We start from the raw sequence: 17250 nt of genomic DNA, 5'->3' as shown, positions 1-17250 counted from the left end.
AAAATCCACAGTATAGACATACCACAGCATCAGGAAGCCCTGCCTAGCAGCCTCCTGCTCCACCCACTAGATACAGTCCCAAACCAGAGCTGATAAGGGACCAGACAATTCTCTGTGGATCGTGATTCAGGCGCTTTCTAAGGAATAGATTTTGCACAAGCGTTCAGGGCCAGTTTTTCAAGGCTCAATGCCCACAGGCTGGGCCAGATTTCCCAGAGAACTCACCTCCCGTTGAGACATCTCACTAACGGGTCAGATCCTCAGCCAAGTTCAGCATGCAGCAGCCCCTACTGTGACGTTTCCGGCCAGGGGCTCAGGAGAGCTCAGCGCCCCACGTGCAACCAACATACTGAGCTCTTGGAAAATCTGGCCCCTAGTTCTAGGTGATGACATCTTCCCATCCCTCCCACCCCTTGGCTCTTCTCTGCCCTCCTGAAAATACACTGAATTCACATCATTGTAACCCCCTTTGTTTGCCTTCCAGGTAGCTCATTGCTGGTCTACAACACTCCAACCCACACAGAGCCCTCCTCACGACTCGCGGCCAAAGAAGGTCAGTCTACTTTTTTCTCTCCCGCCTCCTTTCTTTTCTCTCTCTCCCACACTCTTCCCCTTCCTCTTTCTCCAGCTCACCATCTCTTCCCTCCTCTCCCTCTTTTAAATCCAAAAAAGGATTCAGCTCAGAGCAGAGAAGATCTAAACAAACTTGTTGCTTATGTGCATTTCCCTGCACAGGGACAGAGAGGCTCTGGGCCCAGATTCCCCTATGAATCCTTCCAGGGCACCGAGGTTTGCCTTCTTGCAGTTAGACAGTTCAGGCTTTCAGCCTCCATGACTCACAGATGTCCCAAGATGCACCCTCAAGAGAGACATTGCCACACAGCCTCCCCCAGTGGCTGCATGCTAACCCTCTATGGAGGCATGCAGCCACCCGGGGGAGATTGCTGCTGGTTGAATAACCGTCTAGACCTACGGGAAGCCTGCAGCAGGGGGCGGCTGCGTTTGCAGTTCTGATCCCGGATCCTATGTTGAGTTCGCTATAGCTGTAGGGGAAACTTACCAGCTGCTTTTCCCCCAGCATGGCTTAGTGGGACTTTGCATTATTCTACTCTCTATTCTGCAGTGGTTCAGTGTAAGATTCACATTTTGCTGTAAATCCACTCCACAGAGGTGTGACACCCACCCCCCAACTCACAATCCCTCATACAGCTCCCACATCCTACATTATGCAATTCTATTTCCCCTAGAAAACACTCGATCTAAATCCCAGCTTCACCCAGTGTTTACAGACCTAACCCCCTCCACCTACACAAAAACAAGCACAACATGTTTCAAAGCCCTGGAGCGTGCACCAAGAACAGCGAGTTTGGCTTCAGAAGAATCCTGTGGTTTGAGCTAATAAATAGACATGTTTGGACAAAAGAGCATCTGGGGGAGACTGGAGGACTCAGGGTAGTCACATTATTAATTATTTGTGCTATGGTAGCTCGTCGAGGCCCCAGCCAGGTTTGGGGCTGCATTGTGCTAGGTGCTGTACAGACATATAGTCAAGGAGCTTACAATTAAAATAGACAGGAGAAAGGGGGAAAGTCCAAGCTCACACAGCAGGGACAGGATTAGAATCCAGGGCAAGTTACCTTCTTTGTAAGGTACTTATCTGTCCCCTATTACTGGGGTATCCACACACCTCTCTGTCGTCAATGTATTTATAGCTTCATGTCCCTGTGAGCTAGGGCAGTGCCGTTATCTCCATGGTATAGAGGGGAAGCTCAGGCTAATTGATTTGCTCCTGGGCATAGTAGGAGGCAGGACCAAGTACAGAGGGTTTCCTCTCTCCCAAGCAAATGGCCTGATTATTGGTCCATCCTACTTCTCTAGCTAGTACCTTGCTGCAGACTATTGTAGTATTGCCAAGCCTAAGCATACAAAAATCTTGAGATGGGGCTTAAAAATCATGAGAGTTAACAAATAATATATTTTGGGTCCTTTTTATTTGCCATATGGTTTTTGAGCCTTTAGGTTACAACCTAATCATGTTTTCAAGCTGTTCTCTGCAACTCTAAGGGCTAGAAACGTAGGGTTTTTAAAAAAAATGAAAGCAGAGATTCTCATTGTGTCACTTGACTCCAAGAGCTGGGGCTTGAATGAAAAGAACCAAATATTGGACAACTTACAAGAGGTGACAACACTGGTATTGGAAATCCATATTTCATTACGTATATTACCCGTATCCACATGGGGGAACTGAGGCACAGAGAGGTCAAGTGACTTTCTCAAGGTCTCACAGTGAGCTACTGTCTGAACTGGAAGCAGAACCCAGGAATCCTAGCTCCCTGTCCCATACTTGGTAACCATGTGACACTTCTTCCCATGGCCCAGAAATAGAACCCAGGAGTCCTGTCTCCTTTTCTCCTACTGTAAGTGCTAGTAACGGTGTCCTGACTTCCAGTCCTCTGCCCTGACCACTAGAGGTGTGCCGCTACCCATGCTACCGTGGCTACGTGGCTATTTATACTCGCACAAACTCGCTGAGAGCTAGCACACGTGTACGCAAGCAGGGGAATCACACCCCTAGCTCGTCAGGCGGACGCAGCCCAAGATCACAAATTTAAAGAGCGGCTGCATGTGATGTCTGAAGATGCTCCATTTGACTAGCTATGCTCTCTGAGCCAGCACTTCAGCACAGGCCTTTTTCCGAGTGCACCACCATGCATTTAACCTCAAACATCTGCCCTGGTCCCTAGTTTCAGAGAGAGGTGGATTAATGTTGCTGGTTACAGGTGCTGCTTTTGTCCCAAATATAGCCGTCCACTTGAGCTGCCTATTCCCTGGTGCCCGCTCCTCTTTGCTGTCTCTGTATGAGCCAGTTGTCAGTTGATAAAACACGGCACATTACAGAGACAAAGCCAACCGGGCCTTTCTCCCACTCTCTTTCTACTCTAACAGTCATCTATTTAAAAATAATAAAAGCTTGGCTAGGTCCTGTTTGAATAAGAAAACACATAAGCACCCACTTGCCCACTACCCCCCCATAAACACAAACAGACACACACACATCTAGGGTGGTGCTCTTTCTGTCTGAGGCCAGGTGGTGTTGCTAAAAATAAAAGCAAGAGAGCGGGGATTTGGGCATGTTTGTTAAAGGGAGACCCTCCATGTAAAAATCACGCTTCTCGCTGTCTTCTTTTTTTGCCTGCTATCATTGCAAGTCACACTTAAGATCACAGAAAAGGAAGGAGATTAGAGGGAAAAATGAAGGGTGGGGGTTTCCACTTTTCCCACCCCCAGTTTGTTCCTTAAGTGCATTTGACGGAGCTTCTAGTATTGTCAGTTTCACCATAGTCCGTTTCCCCTGTTAGTTGTGTGGCTCTTTCAGCGAGTACCAAGGAAGATAAAAACATTCTTGTTTAGTAGGAAAATGTGGCAGCAAAGCCATAGATATTAGCAGTGTTAGTACCTGACACTACTTTGATTGCTGTATTACAGCTGTACCAAGAGGCCTCAACTGAGCTTTGGGCCCCATTGCATTGGTGCTGTGCTGTCTCATAATATGAAACAGTCGCAGTCCCAAAGAGTTTGCAATCTAATCAGAGAAGTCAAGACTCTGGGAATTATGTCTACATTGTACAGATGGGGACCTGAGGCACCAAGAAGTTAAGTAATTAGCCCAAGGTTACACAAGAAATCTGTGGCAGAGATCAGAATTGAGCCCAAGTTGCCTATGCCTCAGGCTGGTTCTCAAATACAAGGCCTCGCTCGCTTCTTTTTAGCTCACTTTTTAAAATATCGGTATACTAGATTTCAAGTCAACACTTCCTTTGGCTGGGAAATGCTCAGGTTAAAAAACATCCATTTTTTTTCATGAAAATGTATTTTTCCTTCTCTGTTTAACATCTCAAATGATTAAATATGAAAGAATTGTTTAAAAATCTAATTTATGCTCTACCATTTAAGCTGTTCATTTATTTTCTGTCTTTCTCTTCTCTTTGAAAATGAAACAGTCAGTTTCTTCTAGTCACTTTCACTTTGCAGCACAAGGCCGCAATGATTTGGATAGACACCTTGCTGGGGAATGATTATTTGGCTTTGATCCTACTGAATTTAAGTAATAAATAATCGTCACAGAAGAATTTTGACTGGCCTTTGTAAATCTTGTTTTTACGAAATCTGAACTGGGGTCCAGTTGTGGTCTTTAATGTTGTTTCTTTGTGATTATTAAATTGAGAATGTATTTATTTGTTCAAAAGGTAGGATGGAATGATAAATCCTGAAGGCTGCATTGGTTTTCATTGGGTAACGTCCTCATGTTGTCGAATGAGCAATCAGTGGACACATCTGCCTCCACTTTCTCTGTCTGTCCTTGCTTCCTTTCTTTCAATCATTATTATAGCTGTTTGTATTCCATACTGCCTAGAGACCCCCACCTAATATCAGGGCCCCATTGTGCTAGGTGCAGTACAGACACATAATAAGAGACCCCAATAAGCAAGACAGACAACGGGCGGTAGCCAGAAGGGGAAAGAGAAGTACAGAGAGAGATGACGCAACACACACACACACACAGGGTGGTGCAGAGAGCTTGGGATGGAACCAAGATTACCTGTATCCCAGCCCATTACTTGCTTCACTGGACCACACTGCTTCTGTGTCTGTCATAGCATCATAGAAGAGTCAGAGACAGAAAAGACCCTGTTAGCTTCTCTGGTTAACCCCACTATATATTTCTTTGCGTGCTGTCTAGGAACCCACCTGGATAATGCAAAGGATCTATTTATTCAAGGTCAAATGCAAAACACGTATCTGATGCATATTCTTACACAATATAATACAAAATATATTCAATCCTTGTATCACGTGTCTGGGACCATTGGCCTATTGATGGTCTGGGCATCCCTTTTAAGGGCTACCTGTCACTAAACCAAACCCTTTGAAGAAGGGCTTTAGCCATTAACTAGCAAACAAAAATAGTCAATTTTCCATCAGGCTAAATGGACTGGTTGCAGGTGTCCTCTGCCTTAGATCCCTCGCCTAGAAAGCACTTAAGCATGTGTTTAAGCACATGCTTAAAGTTAAGTACATGCATAAGTGCCTTTCAAAATCGGAGTTTCACATTGCTCAACTTTGTACCGTACTGTAAATGTGGAAGGCAGGTGCTCATGGCATATTCATTTTCTACTCTGATTATTTAGGCTATGCTTACACGCAGCTGTGGGTAGACAGACACTGCTAGCTCTGCTCAGGCTAGCATGCTAAAAATAACAGTGTGGCCACTGTTATCAACGACCCGGGCTAGTTACCTGAGTACAAACCTGCCTAACCCACTGAGTACACACTTGTGCATCTAGCCTCAGCCACTGTTATTTATAGCTCACTAGCTCAAGCAGAACTAACACTTGTCTGTCTGCTCAGCTGCTGCGTAGACATACCCTTAGGGTCTAAAGGACTCTGAACATTGAGTTTCTTTGCTCCTGAACCTCGTAAATGCTCAGATGTGCAGTATTTAGCATCATCGGTACAAATTGTCTTCAGCTGCCTTTGAGAAAGAAATTGCTCTAATGAAAATCATCAGGCTTTTTTGGCTGCAGAACAATTTTCTGGTAAATGAAATGAGGTTACTCTCCTTGCTAAATGGAATGGTTTGGGCCCATCTAGTGCTTTTCAGTGGAGGGGAAGTCTGTTTCTTTTTCCATGACTTTTCTGTCTGGAGTGCTGGGTAGGATCGTGTAGATATCTGAGACACACGAGAAGAATCTGGGCGCGTATTAACTGTACACATCCATGGCGACTCGAAATGACTTGGTAGCACAGTAACTCACTCCTTACAATACTGTACCATTCAAATAGGGTTCTGCAGGGAAATGAAAAGTTTATGCATATATAAATATGATTTAATCCCTAAGGGCTTAGCCCTGCAAAGTGCCCAGCATCTGGACCTGATCCAGCAAAGCATATATTCCCCCCGAGGCCAATGGGACTGTGCTTAAATATACGGGTGAGCCTAAGAACTGTGCTGCACTGGGACAGAGTGCTCAGCCCCTGGCAGGATTGAGCCCTTTCTTACCAAACGTGCGGAAGCATTTTGTGTGGATGTGCGAGATTCCGTGTGTGTGCGCGTGAGTAGTGTGTGTGTCGTGCGTGGTGGTGCACATGTGTGTTAAGGTTTGCTCATAGGAAGTAGGGTGGGTGTTTGTGGAGTACAGAGGTGATGCGTGGGGGGACATAGGGGGCACGTGCCCCCCAGATTTCTGCCAAGGTTTATATGTCCTACCCTGAACCCCACTGCATATCACCAGAACCTTTAAACTGTGCCCACTCCTCCATCAGCAGTTCTGTGTTGGTTTGCTTGTAGAGAGCTGTGGATGTGAAGGTTTGGGTGGAAGGGGCCTGTTTGTGTGTTTGCAGGGTGTGGTGGATTGTGATGCGTATTGTGTGTGTGTTTTAAAAATCAGGAGATCTTTCCCCTTCTCCCTCACTGTCTGCCCTATGCCAGCTTCATTTTCCCTTCCTTCCTAATCCCCAACCTACTGCAATATAATTGAGTCCTAATGATGGCCAACATTTGCAGATCTGGGTGCCTAAAATAAGGCTCCTAAATCCATCCATCCAAGTAACCAGTACCCTTCCTTTTCTTCCAGCAAAAAGAGCTATTATTTTTTGCACCGTGTGCAATCTTATCATCCAGCTGCCACTGAAGAAGGTTAGAGGGAAAGCAGATAAGACAGGAACTAGAATTTCAAAGGAGCCCTAAATACCTTCTAGTTAGGTGCCTGAATATGGATTTAGGAGCCAAGCTTTAGGCACCCAGCCTAGATAATTAGAGCTAATGTGTCTGCTTGAGTTATGTACATCTTTGTGTTTGTATGCAGAGTAGGGCTGTACGTTCGTGTCAGCATGTGTTTGCTTGCATGGCTTCATGGTTGCATGGACGGGGTTATGAATAGGTGAGGTAGACATGGCTGTACATGTGCAGCAAAAGGCCATTTCATTCCATCAGGTAAGAGCTAGGGCTTGACGGAAATTGGGAGACTGAAAATCCCCCAAATGTACAGACATTTTGAAAACATTTTCATTTTTCAATTTTCTAAAAGAACTTAATTTTGAAAAATTTTTGGTGTGAAGTTTTTCAAAATTTCAGGTTTTGTTCCTTTTTTCAGTTTTGCAGCCAGAAAGCGGGGCGGAGAGGAATAAGAGGGGGAAAAAAAACAAAAAAAACAGGAGACACTGGAAAAATAGCTTTTTTATTTTCAGTGTTCATAAAAAAATTGCTAAATTAAAAAAAACCTGAAAATTCTCTGCTAATTTTTGGGTTAATAAACAAAGCCATTTTTTGACTAAGAAAAGGTTTTCATGTGAAAAATATTAGCCAGCTCACGTGACCAGAGGTTCTTTTTTGTTTTTTTGTTTTTTGTTTTTTTATGTTGGTAACACTCCTTGTTTGTGTGGAAGGTTTTTGAACCACTTCAACTTTTACCCATGTCAGAGAATGTACAGAGATACCTCTGTGCCCTCTAATTGTCTCTGAGTGCGATGATTTTTGTTGAGGCAGTTTGTTCTCCTGCTGATGAAATACTCCTAATCCATTTTTAGTTCCAGTGCACAGGAAAAGAGGAGGGTTGGTGGTTGGGTTTTGTTGTTGTTTTTGTTGGTGGTGGTGGTGTGTGTGTGTGTGTGTGTGCCCGTGTGTGTGTGCGCGCTTATTATGATGATGATTCTGTGGCCAAATGGGGATTTAGGATTCCAGGAGAGACAGTAGCTAGCTCTCTTGGTTTCTTTTCTTTTTTAAAAAATTGTTTTCCTTTGAAATTCCAGAGTTAGTGTTTTGTCTCCTTTCTCCCTGACCCTCTTCGGAGGCAGCCGTGTGTTTTTTCACCAAAAATACTTGAAACAAAGAATCGTTGTCTGTAAACCGTAGCAGGCAGGAAACCCAACTCACAGGGGATCACTCTGAGCCAGCGCTGTCCCAGAGCTAGACTCCAGTTCTCTGAATTCAACCTGACAGCTTGTCTGGAGCACTTTCTAAGTAACCATTATCCTTCCTTTTCTCCCAGCAAAAAGAGCTATTATTTTTTTTGCTTTGGGTGCGCTGTGTGCTATGTTATCGCACATGTGTGTGTGGGTTACACATTTGCTGGGATGTGGTCACTCCCCCCAAAAGCTCTTGGAATCACTCAGGCTGTTTCCCAAGACAAGAGTAAATTTGTTTCTTGATAATGAGGTGAATGGGCAAATGCTGTAAAAACAGCAGCAGCAGCAGCAGTTGTGTGTGTGCGTGTGCGTGTTTTGTTGCCAGTGTCCTCCTTCCTTTTCTCTTATGTGAGTGGGTGTTTGTGCATGTCTTTGCAGAATAAATATTTGTGGGTGTCTCTGTTTCTCTGTGTGTTTCTTTGCATTTGTGAGTGTGTATGTTTGGGGGAGCATATCTGTTTACTACTGTGTGTGTCTGTACGTACACTTGTACGAGTGTGTGCACATGAGTGCTGGTCTGTGTGTCTGTACTAGATATGTATATGGTTGTGTGGATGTTTGTGTGCACACACACGTCTATATGTCTTGTGTGTACATACAAACTCACAAAGGCAGTTTTTCTTACAAACCTGAGTTTGGGAGAGATTGTCTTGATATATATTTTGGCTTCCACTCTGCTCTGTGCACTGGGGGTTCTTTGGCCGAGGTCCAAGCAACAAGTAAAACATTTCTCGGTGCTTGCTCCTTTTCTTTGTAATGTGTCATCATAAGCTGTATGTAGGGTGGCGGCGAATCCAGACAGGAATCAAGAAGTTCCACTGCTCTAAGACTCTGGGATGTTTTTCTAGGCAAGCTCTCACAATGGGGGCTGTCGCCTATGGCCCCCCAAAAATACAGAGCAATTCTGATTCCTGCAGGCAGGGCCATTGCTCTGAAGAAGAGAGCGAAACCCAGGCTGAAAGTTTTCTAGCTGAGAGAGGTTTTAGTTACATGTCACCTCCAGTGGAATCAGCTTCTGCAAGGGAGGAGATCAGAGAGGAATACAAAGGAGTGACCCACTTCAGAAGAAATCAGAACTGCCCCTAAGCATTTGCCCATTGCCAGAACCTGAAAAGAACCTTGCTGAAGGTGTTGAACTGTGTTTTCATTCCAGGCATCTCCTGCTTCCTGGTTCTGGCTGGTTCCAGAAACTGGAAATAGGCTTCAACTACAATGTTCGAATCCAGAACTAGATCTGGATTAGGATCCAGATTGTGAACACCCAAAGTTTGGTCTGGGTCACCACCGACAGAATGCTGGCTCTTACCTGAAGATCCATATGTATGTCCCTGCTAGCCTCACCCACTCATGGAATCATAGAAGATTAGGGTTGGAAGGGACCTCAGGAGGTCATCTAGTCCAACCCTCCCTCAAAGCAGAACCAATCCCAACTAAATCATCCCAGCCAGCACTTTGTCAAACTGGGCCTTAAAAACCTCTAAGGATGGAGATTCCACCACCTCCCTAGGTAACCCATTCCAGTGCTTCATCACCCTCCTAGTGAAATAGTTTTTCCTAATATGTAACCTAGACCTTCCACACTGCAACTTGAGACCATTGCTTCTTGTTCTGTCATCTGCCACCACTGAGAACAGCCTAACTCCATCCTCCTTGGATTCCCCCTTCAGGTAGTTGAAGGCTGCTATCAAATCCCCCCTCAAATCCCTGGATTCTCCTTCTTCCCTTTTTAAAAGATGGGAACTATATTTGCCTTTTTCCAATCATCTGGGACTTCCCCCGATTGCCATGAGTTTTCAAAAATAATGGCCAATGGCTCTGCAATCATATCAGCCAACTCCCTCAGCACCCTCAGATGCATTAGATCCGGACCCAGGGACTTGTGCATGTCCAGCTTTTCTAAATAGTCCTTAACCTGTTCTTTCACCACTGAGGGCTGCTCACCCCCTTCCCATACTGTGGTGCCCAGTGCAGCAGTCTGGGATCTGACCTCCTCTGTGAAGACCAAGGCAAAAAAAGCATTAAGTACTTTTTCCACATCATCTGTCACTAGGTTGCCTCCCCCATTCAGTAAGGGTCCCACACTTTCCCTGACCTCCTTCTTGTTGCTAACATACCTGTAGAAACCCTTCTTGTTACCTTTCACATCCCTTGCTAGCTGTAACTCCAAATTGTGCTTTGGCCTTCCTGATTACACCTCTGCATGCTCGAGCAATATTTTTATACTCCTCCCTAGTCATCTGTTCAAGTTTCCACTTCTTGTAAGCTTCCTCTTTGTGTTTAAGCTCACCGAACATTTCTCTGTTGAGCCAAGCTGGTCGCCTTCCATATTTGCTATTCTTTCTGCACATCGGGATGGTTTGTTCCTGTGCCCTCAATAAAACTTCTTTAAAATACAGCCAACTCTCCTGGACTCCTTTCCCCATCATATTAGCCTCCCAAGGGATCCTGCCCATCAGTTCCCTGAGGGAGTCAAAGTCTGCTTTTCTGAAGTCCAGGGTCAGTATTCTGCTGCTCTCCTTTCTTCCTTTTGTCAGGATCCTGAACTCTACCATCTCATGGTCACTGCTGCCCAGGTTGCCACCCACTTCTACTTCCCCTATCAATTCTTCCCTGTTTGTGAGCAGCGGGTCAAGAGGAGCACAGCCCCTAGTTGTTTCCTCCAGCGCTTGCACCAGGAAGTTGTCCCCAACACTCTCCAAAAACTTCCTGGATTGTCTGTGCACTGCTGTATTGCTCTCCCAGCAGATCTCAGGGTGTTTGAAGTCCCCCATGAGAACCAAGGCCCATGATCTGGAAACTTCTGTTAGTTGTCCGAAGAAAGCCTCATCTACCTCATTCTCCTGGTCTGGTGGTCTATAGCAAACACCCACCATGACATCACCCTTGTTGCTCTTACCTCTAATCTTAACCCAAAGGCTCTCAACAGGCTTTTCTCCAGTTTCATACTGGAGCTCTGAGCAATCATACTGCTCTCTTACATACAGTACAACTCCTCCACCTTTTCTCTCCCGCTTGTCCTTCCTGAACAGTTATTGCCCATCCAAGACAGTGCTCTAGTCATGTGAGTTACCCCACCAAGTCTCTGTTATTCCAATCACATCATATTCCTTGACTGTGCCAGGACTTCCGATTCTTCCTGCTTATTTCCAAGGTTTCTTGCGTTCGTGTACAGGCACCTAAGATAACTAGCCAAATGCCTTACTTTCTCAGTATGTATCAGGAGGCCTCCCCTGTTGCACCCTCCTCTTTGTGTTTCCTCCTGGTATCCCACTTCCACACTTACCTCTGGGCTTAGGTCACCATCCCCCAGCAAACCTAGTTTAAAGCCCTCCTCATTAGGTTAGCAAGCCTGCCTGCAAAGATGCTCTTCCCTCTCTTCATTAGGTGGATCCCATCTCTTCCTAGCAATCCTTCTTCCTGGAACAACATCCCATGGGTCGAAGAATCCAAAGCCCTCTCTCCAGCACCACCTGCGTAAATATGCATTTACTTCCTGGGCCTCTTCCTTCAACAGGGAGGATGGATGAGAACACAACTTGCGCCTCAAACTCCTTTATCCTTCTTCCCAGAGCCAAGTAGTCTTCAGTGACCCTCTCAAGGTCATTCTTGACAGTATCATTGGTGCCCATGTGGAGAAGTAAAAAGGGGTAGAGGTCCGATGGCTTGATCAGTCTCCCCTAGCTGTGCTGAGATGCTAAGGAGAGAGGCAGGATGGCCCAGTGGTTAGGGTGGTAGACTTGGATTGAGCAGATCTGCGTCCTGTGTGTCCTTGGGAAAACTGCTCTGTGCCTCTATTCCTCATCTGTACAATGGGGATACTAGCACTTATGGGGTGCCGTGAGGATAAATATGTTAAAAGATAGTCAGTTGCTCAGAAACTATGATAACGGGGCCAAGCAAGTACCTAAAATAGACAGATTATAGAATTATTTTTTTAGTAAACTAGCTGCTGCCCCTACTGGATAGAATCAGAAATACTCAACTGTGTGCCTGAGCCCCTATACTACTTGGTGATTCACCTTTAGAACAAGTGGTAAGGGGCTGTGCTTTTGAAGCAGGGAACTCTGAGTTCTGTCCCTGTTTCCACAGTGAAGAGTTCTGAGTAGCCTGGGCGGGATAGTGACAGAGGATGTGGATTTGGTATAGCATATGCGCTAAGTATTTATTGTTACTGTTGTTGTTGATGATGATGATAATGACATTATATCCTGTGGCACCTTATAGACTAACAGACGTTTTGGAGCATGAGCTTTCGTGGGTGAATACCCACTTCGTCGGATGCAAGTAGTGGAAATTTCCAGGGGCAGGTATATATATATGCAAGCAAGAAGCAAGCTAGAGATATCTTGCATCTGACGAAGTGGGTATTCACCCACGAAAGCTCATGCTCCAAAACATCTGTTAGTCTATAAGGTGCCACAGGATTCTTTGCTGCTTTTACAGATCCAGACTAACATGGCTACCCCTCTGATACTTAATGCCATTATAAGGTACTGTTAATTTAAATGTAAGGTGTGCAGGTGTTTAGGGACAGGCATTACTATAAATAAAATGTTTCACAGAAAGTCATAGTGCAGTGATTAGTTATTGAAAAATATAACACCGTTAAATAATATAGAATAATACAAAGTGTTACAGATACTAAGTGCCAGATTTTTAAAGTTTCAGCACCCACAATTGGGACTCCCATGTGGCTCCCATCTAGGCACCTAAATAAAGGCCAGATTTGCACATGAACCCACCAGTCAATGTGCGCTCAGCATGCTGAACTCTTTTGAATACACAGCTCTCTTTAATTCAGCTGCAGAGTAGCAAAGGAGAGGAATAAAGGGGAGTAGGTGGGGACCAATGGCATGTTTTGAGCAGAGATTGCAAATGAGCTGGAGCGATATGAGAAGGGTGTTCAAGACACTGGGCACTGCGGAGGAGAAGGCTCTTGCACCAGTACTGGGGTGGTGAGGAAGTGAGGAGGCAAGATTGCTAAGGGCTGGATTGCTCCCAAGTATTGGTAGAGTGGATCAAAGGGAATGTTGGGATTCCATGGGGAAAACCTCACCTGTAGACTAGAAGCTCTCCACGCCCTCGCCCACAAGCGTGATCTAAGCATGTGAGTCTAAGGGGAGCTCAGCATGGTGCTACTTTAACAGCTGGCAGCATAGGTTTCATGGGTTGAGAGCATGTGGCACGCAGCCTTAGGGACATGCAATGGTTGGGCGGAATCCACAACCAGTTACATTTACTGCCATCATTTAAATGGTGCATCTGACATTTCAGAGTGGGGGTTGAGGTGCCTTTGGTTTCCCCCACCGCTCCAGAAACCTACTGTCTACGATTCCTCATTCAAAAGGGTTGCAAAAATACACACACATGCTCCAGGGCTTGGCCTGCAGTTCCCTGCAACTCCAGTTTTAACTTGCTCCCATGTGCACCCCCTGCTCCCAGGTACCAGAATCATGCCAGCCCCAGCCACCCCACTCTCATTAGGAGTGAAGCAGTGAGGTCTTGTGCTCTCTGCTCTCTTTTTCAGCTTCTTCCCGTGGTCATTCAGATGAATCACAAGCCTGAACCCCACAAAGGGATTTTCCATTTAGAGCCAATAATCTAAATTCCAGCCACCCAGCCAGGAGCTGTCTCCCTACTGAGGCCGAAGGACCCACTGCAAAAAACAGTGCATGTTCCACACGAAGAATCCCACAGGCTATTTCAAGTTCTCAGCCCTCTTCTCCTTCCATTCATTTGCATCTAAGGGGTTTGTGAGGCTGGGTACGGGCCGGGCCTGGGTTCTCCAGGACCCTATTGGAAATCAGATGTGCAAGATCCACCCCATTGTGGCCTGCTCTGCCGGCAGGTTGGGTGAGAGTGTAGGGGGAATGCTGGATTCCTAGTGCCTTAGATGCCTCAGTTTCTCCATCTGTGAAATGGGGATAATTTCACTGGCCTGCTTTGTAAAGCTCCACAGATGAAAAGTGCTGCGTAATAGTGAGGTGTTGTTATGCTGTAGCCGTATAAATAGGATAGACTAAGCCAAAGGCCACCAATAGTCGGGGCTGGTAATGGAGGCAGTGTGGTCTAGTGGCTAGGCCAATGGGCTAGGACTCAGGAGACTTGTACTCCAGTCTTGGTTCTGACTGTGCCCAAGTGACTTTACCTCTGTTTCTGCTTCTAGCCTTTGTGTAGCTGGTCTGTTTAAAGTGCAAATTCTTTGGGGCCGGGATTGTCTGTTACTAGGTGTTTGTACAGACCCTGGTACATTGGGGCCCTTTGGTGCTTCTGTGATTACATGCTAAGCGGGTGCTCCTTGGGAACATGTTGAGTGGGAAGAAGCCCTGTCTCAGAAGCTAGCTGCTGCCAGTGATGAATGCGGTGTGGTTCTGCTGTTTAACTGGGCTCATGCATGTGCCATGATTCCAGGGACTTAGCCTGGCTGTGCTAACCCACCAAGAAGCAGACTGCAAGATTGTGCAAAGCAGCTTGTTCCTGCAAGGTACTGAGTGCCTCCTGAGAGCACCCTCAACCCTCACAGAAAGGCCCACACGTGCAGGACGGTGGGAAACGTTCCGGTGCCTCCTGGGGTTGTTCCTTTAATCTCCTCCAAATGCTCCATGCACAGCAAGGGAGGGTTAGCAAGGGAGGCATGTTGAGAATGGGATTGGCTGTTTGGAGGCCGCAGCATTAAACAATACTATGAAATCCCAGGACCCCGAACCACTTGGGCACCCGGGGCAGAGCCCCACTGACCCGTACATTAATCCAGTCCTGACACTGCCGACCCGTTTGGCATCAGAGGGCCACGGTTCAGACCCATCATTTCACAATGAGGCTTCTTGCCTAGCATTCGCAGTCCAGAATAGAGCGGTTGGGCTGTGCTTGGCTGGGAGACCTCTGGTCCTGCCGCAGGTGAGGTCATGGACTGGTAGGTGGCGCTCTCCTCTGCCGAGTCAGTACGGCCCCAGAGTGCTGTGCTGATGCGTTCCCAAGAAGACACACAAACAGATATTTTCTAGCGTGTCTCGGCACCTCTCTCCTGTGGATTGCACTGGGAGTTAGGCACCTAGGTGCCCTTGAAAAAAAAAACTGGCACCTATCTGCATCTTAGGCACCTAAATCCCTTTAAAAACCTGACCTCGAGCTGGAGGGAAGGTGCCCTAGAAAGATGAGATCGTTATCACAAGCCACTGCACATGTGACCCAACCAGCGCGTCCAGCAAAATCAAAAGACCTTGCCGAAAGAGGCACGCTGCCCATGCTTCCCCCAGAATGTTTGTGGGGCGACACTGACTAGCAAGTCTGCTCCCCCGACTCTGGTTTGATGGAGTAAGCTCCTAAGGAGGCAGCAGGATACAGGAGCTGTCAGCACTCACTGAGCGGCTGGGGAAGCCAAGGGACTGTGAGGTCCATTGTTCAGTGAGAACTCTGGCCTGCCACGGCACCCTCAGCCTTTCAGATTCGAAAAACATCACTTTTTCCTTTGTAAAGCTTTCTTTTTTTTTTTTTCTGGGGGATTTATTGTCCAATCTCTAATATCCTGAACAGGGCCTTCCTGATACCATGTTCTCTCAGCTGGCGGGCAGACTTCAGGGGCTGGTGGGAGTACAGCAGGGGATCCCAAGCTGTTAACATTTGATCAGGGATTTTTTTTCCTCTGGGGAGGGAAAGGAGCATCTGTGAACCCACCCCTGTGCCAGAAGCTCTGCACAGGATAACTCTGTTGGGTGCTAAGGGCATGACCTTGCACCAATGAAGCCAGCTGGAAGTTTGTTGTTGACTTCAGCGTGCGCAGGATCTGAAGCTCTGAGATCTGGGTGGGGAGAAGGGTCAGAGGAAGTGGGCACTAAGTCCTGCCTCAACTGTGCTCTCATCCTAGAAACCACTACCAGAGCTCACCTCCCTGGCACAGCAGGGCAGCAGACTTGGGGCCTGAGCCTGCCCTCCTTGACTTCAACCGGAGGATGAGCCAGGCCTTCCCACTGCTCACTGTGGGCCTTAAGGGCTTGATTCACCACTCTGTTATTTCACTTTTACATCAGTGTAGCTCCATGGAAATCATTGGTCTTCACACCTGGAGTAACCTAGCAGGGAACCAGGAATTCCATCAGGGGCCCTATCCTACCAAGTCCTGTGTGCTATTGGCTTTCACTTCAGTCAGAAGGAGGTCCTTGGGGAGGCAGTTAGGGTGAAAGGTTGGAGCAGGAGGCTGAGAACCAAATTCAGGATTCTGATTCTACCACTGTGTGACTTTGGGTAAGTCATGTCATCCAGTGCCTCAGTTTACCCTCCCATATAATAGCACCTGGAGAGGTGCATTTACAAATGTGACTAAATAAAATGACACTAACGATGCCTCACCTCCTTCCAAGGCATGTTGCGAGCATGAACGTTTGCAAAGCTGTTAGATCCTCAGTTGAAAGGTGCTATGAAAGTGCAAAGTGTTATTAATATCCTGTACCTTGCCTCTAATAGAGTCTGCATTCATTCCGGGGAATTTCTGGATATAAACCAGACAGCTGCAGAATGACATTTCTTGAAAACATCTATGATTTATTTTGTGCTCTTTAATTCCATTTTGTATTGAATACACGTTTGTCACAGGGCCGCTGTTCAAATGGGCCTTTTAAGTCTAAAACAGACCTAGGGCAGGCGTAATTTACTTCAGCAGGCGTAAACTGGCCTAGCTTAGCTGAAGTCAGTTGCTGATTTACACCAGAAGAGGACCTGGCCTCATATTTTTAAACTGAAACTCTGTAGCTTGGAGCATTTGAGTGTGAAAATTGAGCCACTTTACGATAGATAACGACTCTTTGCATAACTAACCGTCTGGCCAGAGTTCTGTAGAATCTCTTCGAGCCACTGGGCGTCAGAGCCTGGGAACAATATTGTTTTTGCAGAAACCCGAGTCTCTGGATGGGTTCCCTGGCTCTGCCTTTTCCATTTTGTTTTAAACACGTTCAGCTTTAGAGTCTGGGTCTAGAAGCTGGCTGGGTTGCTGTGGTTCGTTCACATTGCACAACTTTTTGTGAAGGAAAAAAAAAAACACATTGGCAGATTTGATTGTTTTGTTTTTTGAGAGAGGTGAAAACTTGCACTGCTTGAGAGAGAGCACGAGTGAGCTGTTTTCCACAGCAAAACCTGCATGACTGGCTGTTGTGCTGAATCCCTCTCACCCCTTGTGCCATACAATGGAGGAACTATTTATTAACCTTATTCGGCCCCCTTCCCAATAGCATTGAAGGGGCTTATGAGGTATTAATCCTCACAACCCACCCCGAGAAGTGGAGAAGTATCTTA

General features: G+C 46.4%; 1 protein-coding gene across 8 annotated transcripts in view; it reads left to right on the top strand.

Moving 5' to 3' along the window:
- Nucleotides 1-17250, top strand: part of FLI1 (Fli-1 proto-oncogene, ETS transcription factor) — a 114897-nt gene that overhangs the window by 87370 nt on the left and 10277 nt on the right. For all 8 annotated transcript variants that reach the window (XM_044996916.1, XM_044996915.1, XM_044996920.1 and 5 more), the window contains one exon: nt 485-553. In XM_044996916.1, coding sequence (XP_044852851.1) covers nt 485-553 — 69 coding nt within the window. The remainder of the gene's footprint in view (nt 1-484; nt 554-17250) is intronic.

The sequence above is a fragment of the Mauremys mutica genome, chromosome 22, assembly GCF_020497125.1.
Source record: "Mauremys mutica isolate MM-2020 ecotype Southern chromosome 22, ASM2049712v1, whole genome shotgun sequence".
In the NCBI taxonomy this organism is placed as follows: domain Eukaryota; kingdom Metazoa; phylum Chordata; order Testudines; family Geoemydidae; genus Mauremys; species Mauremys mutica.
Note: the sequence above shows the minus strand (reverse complement) of the source record. Positions and strands in the feature narration are given on the sequence as shown.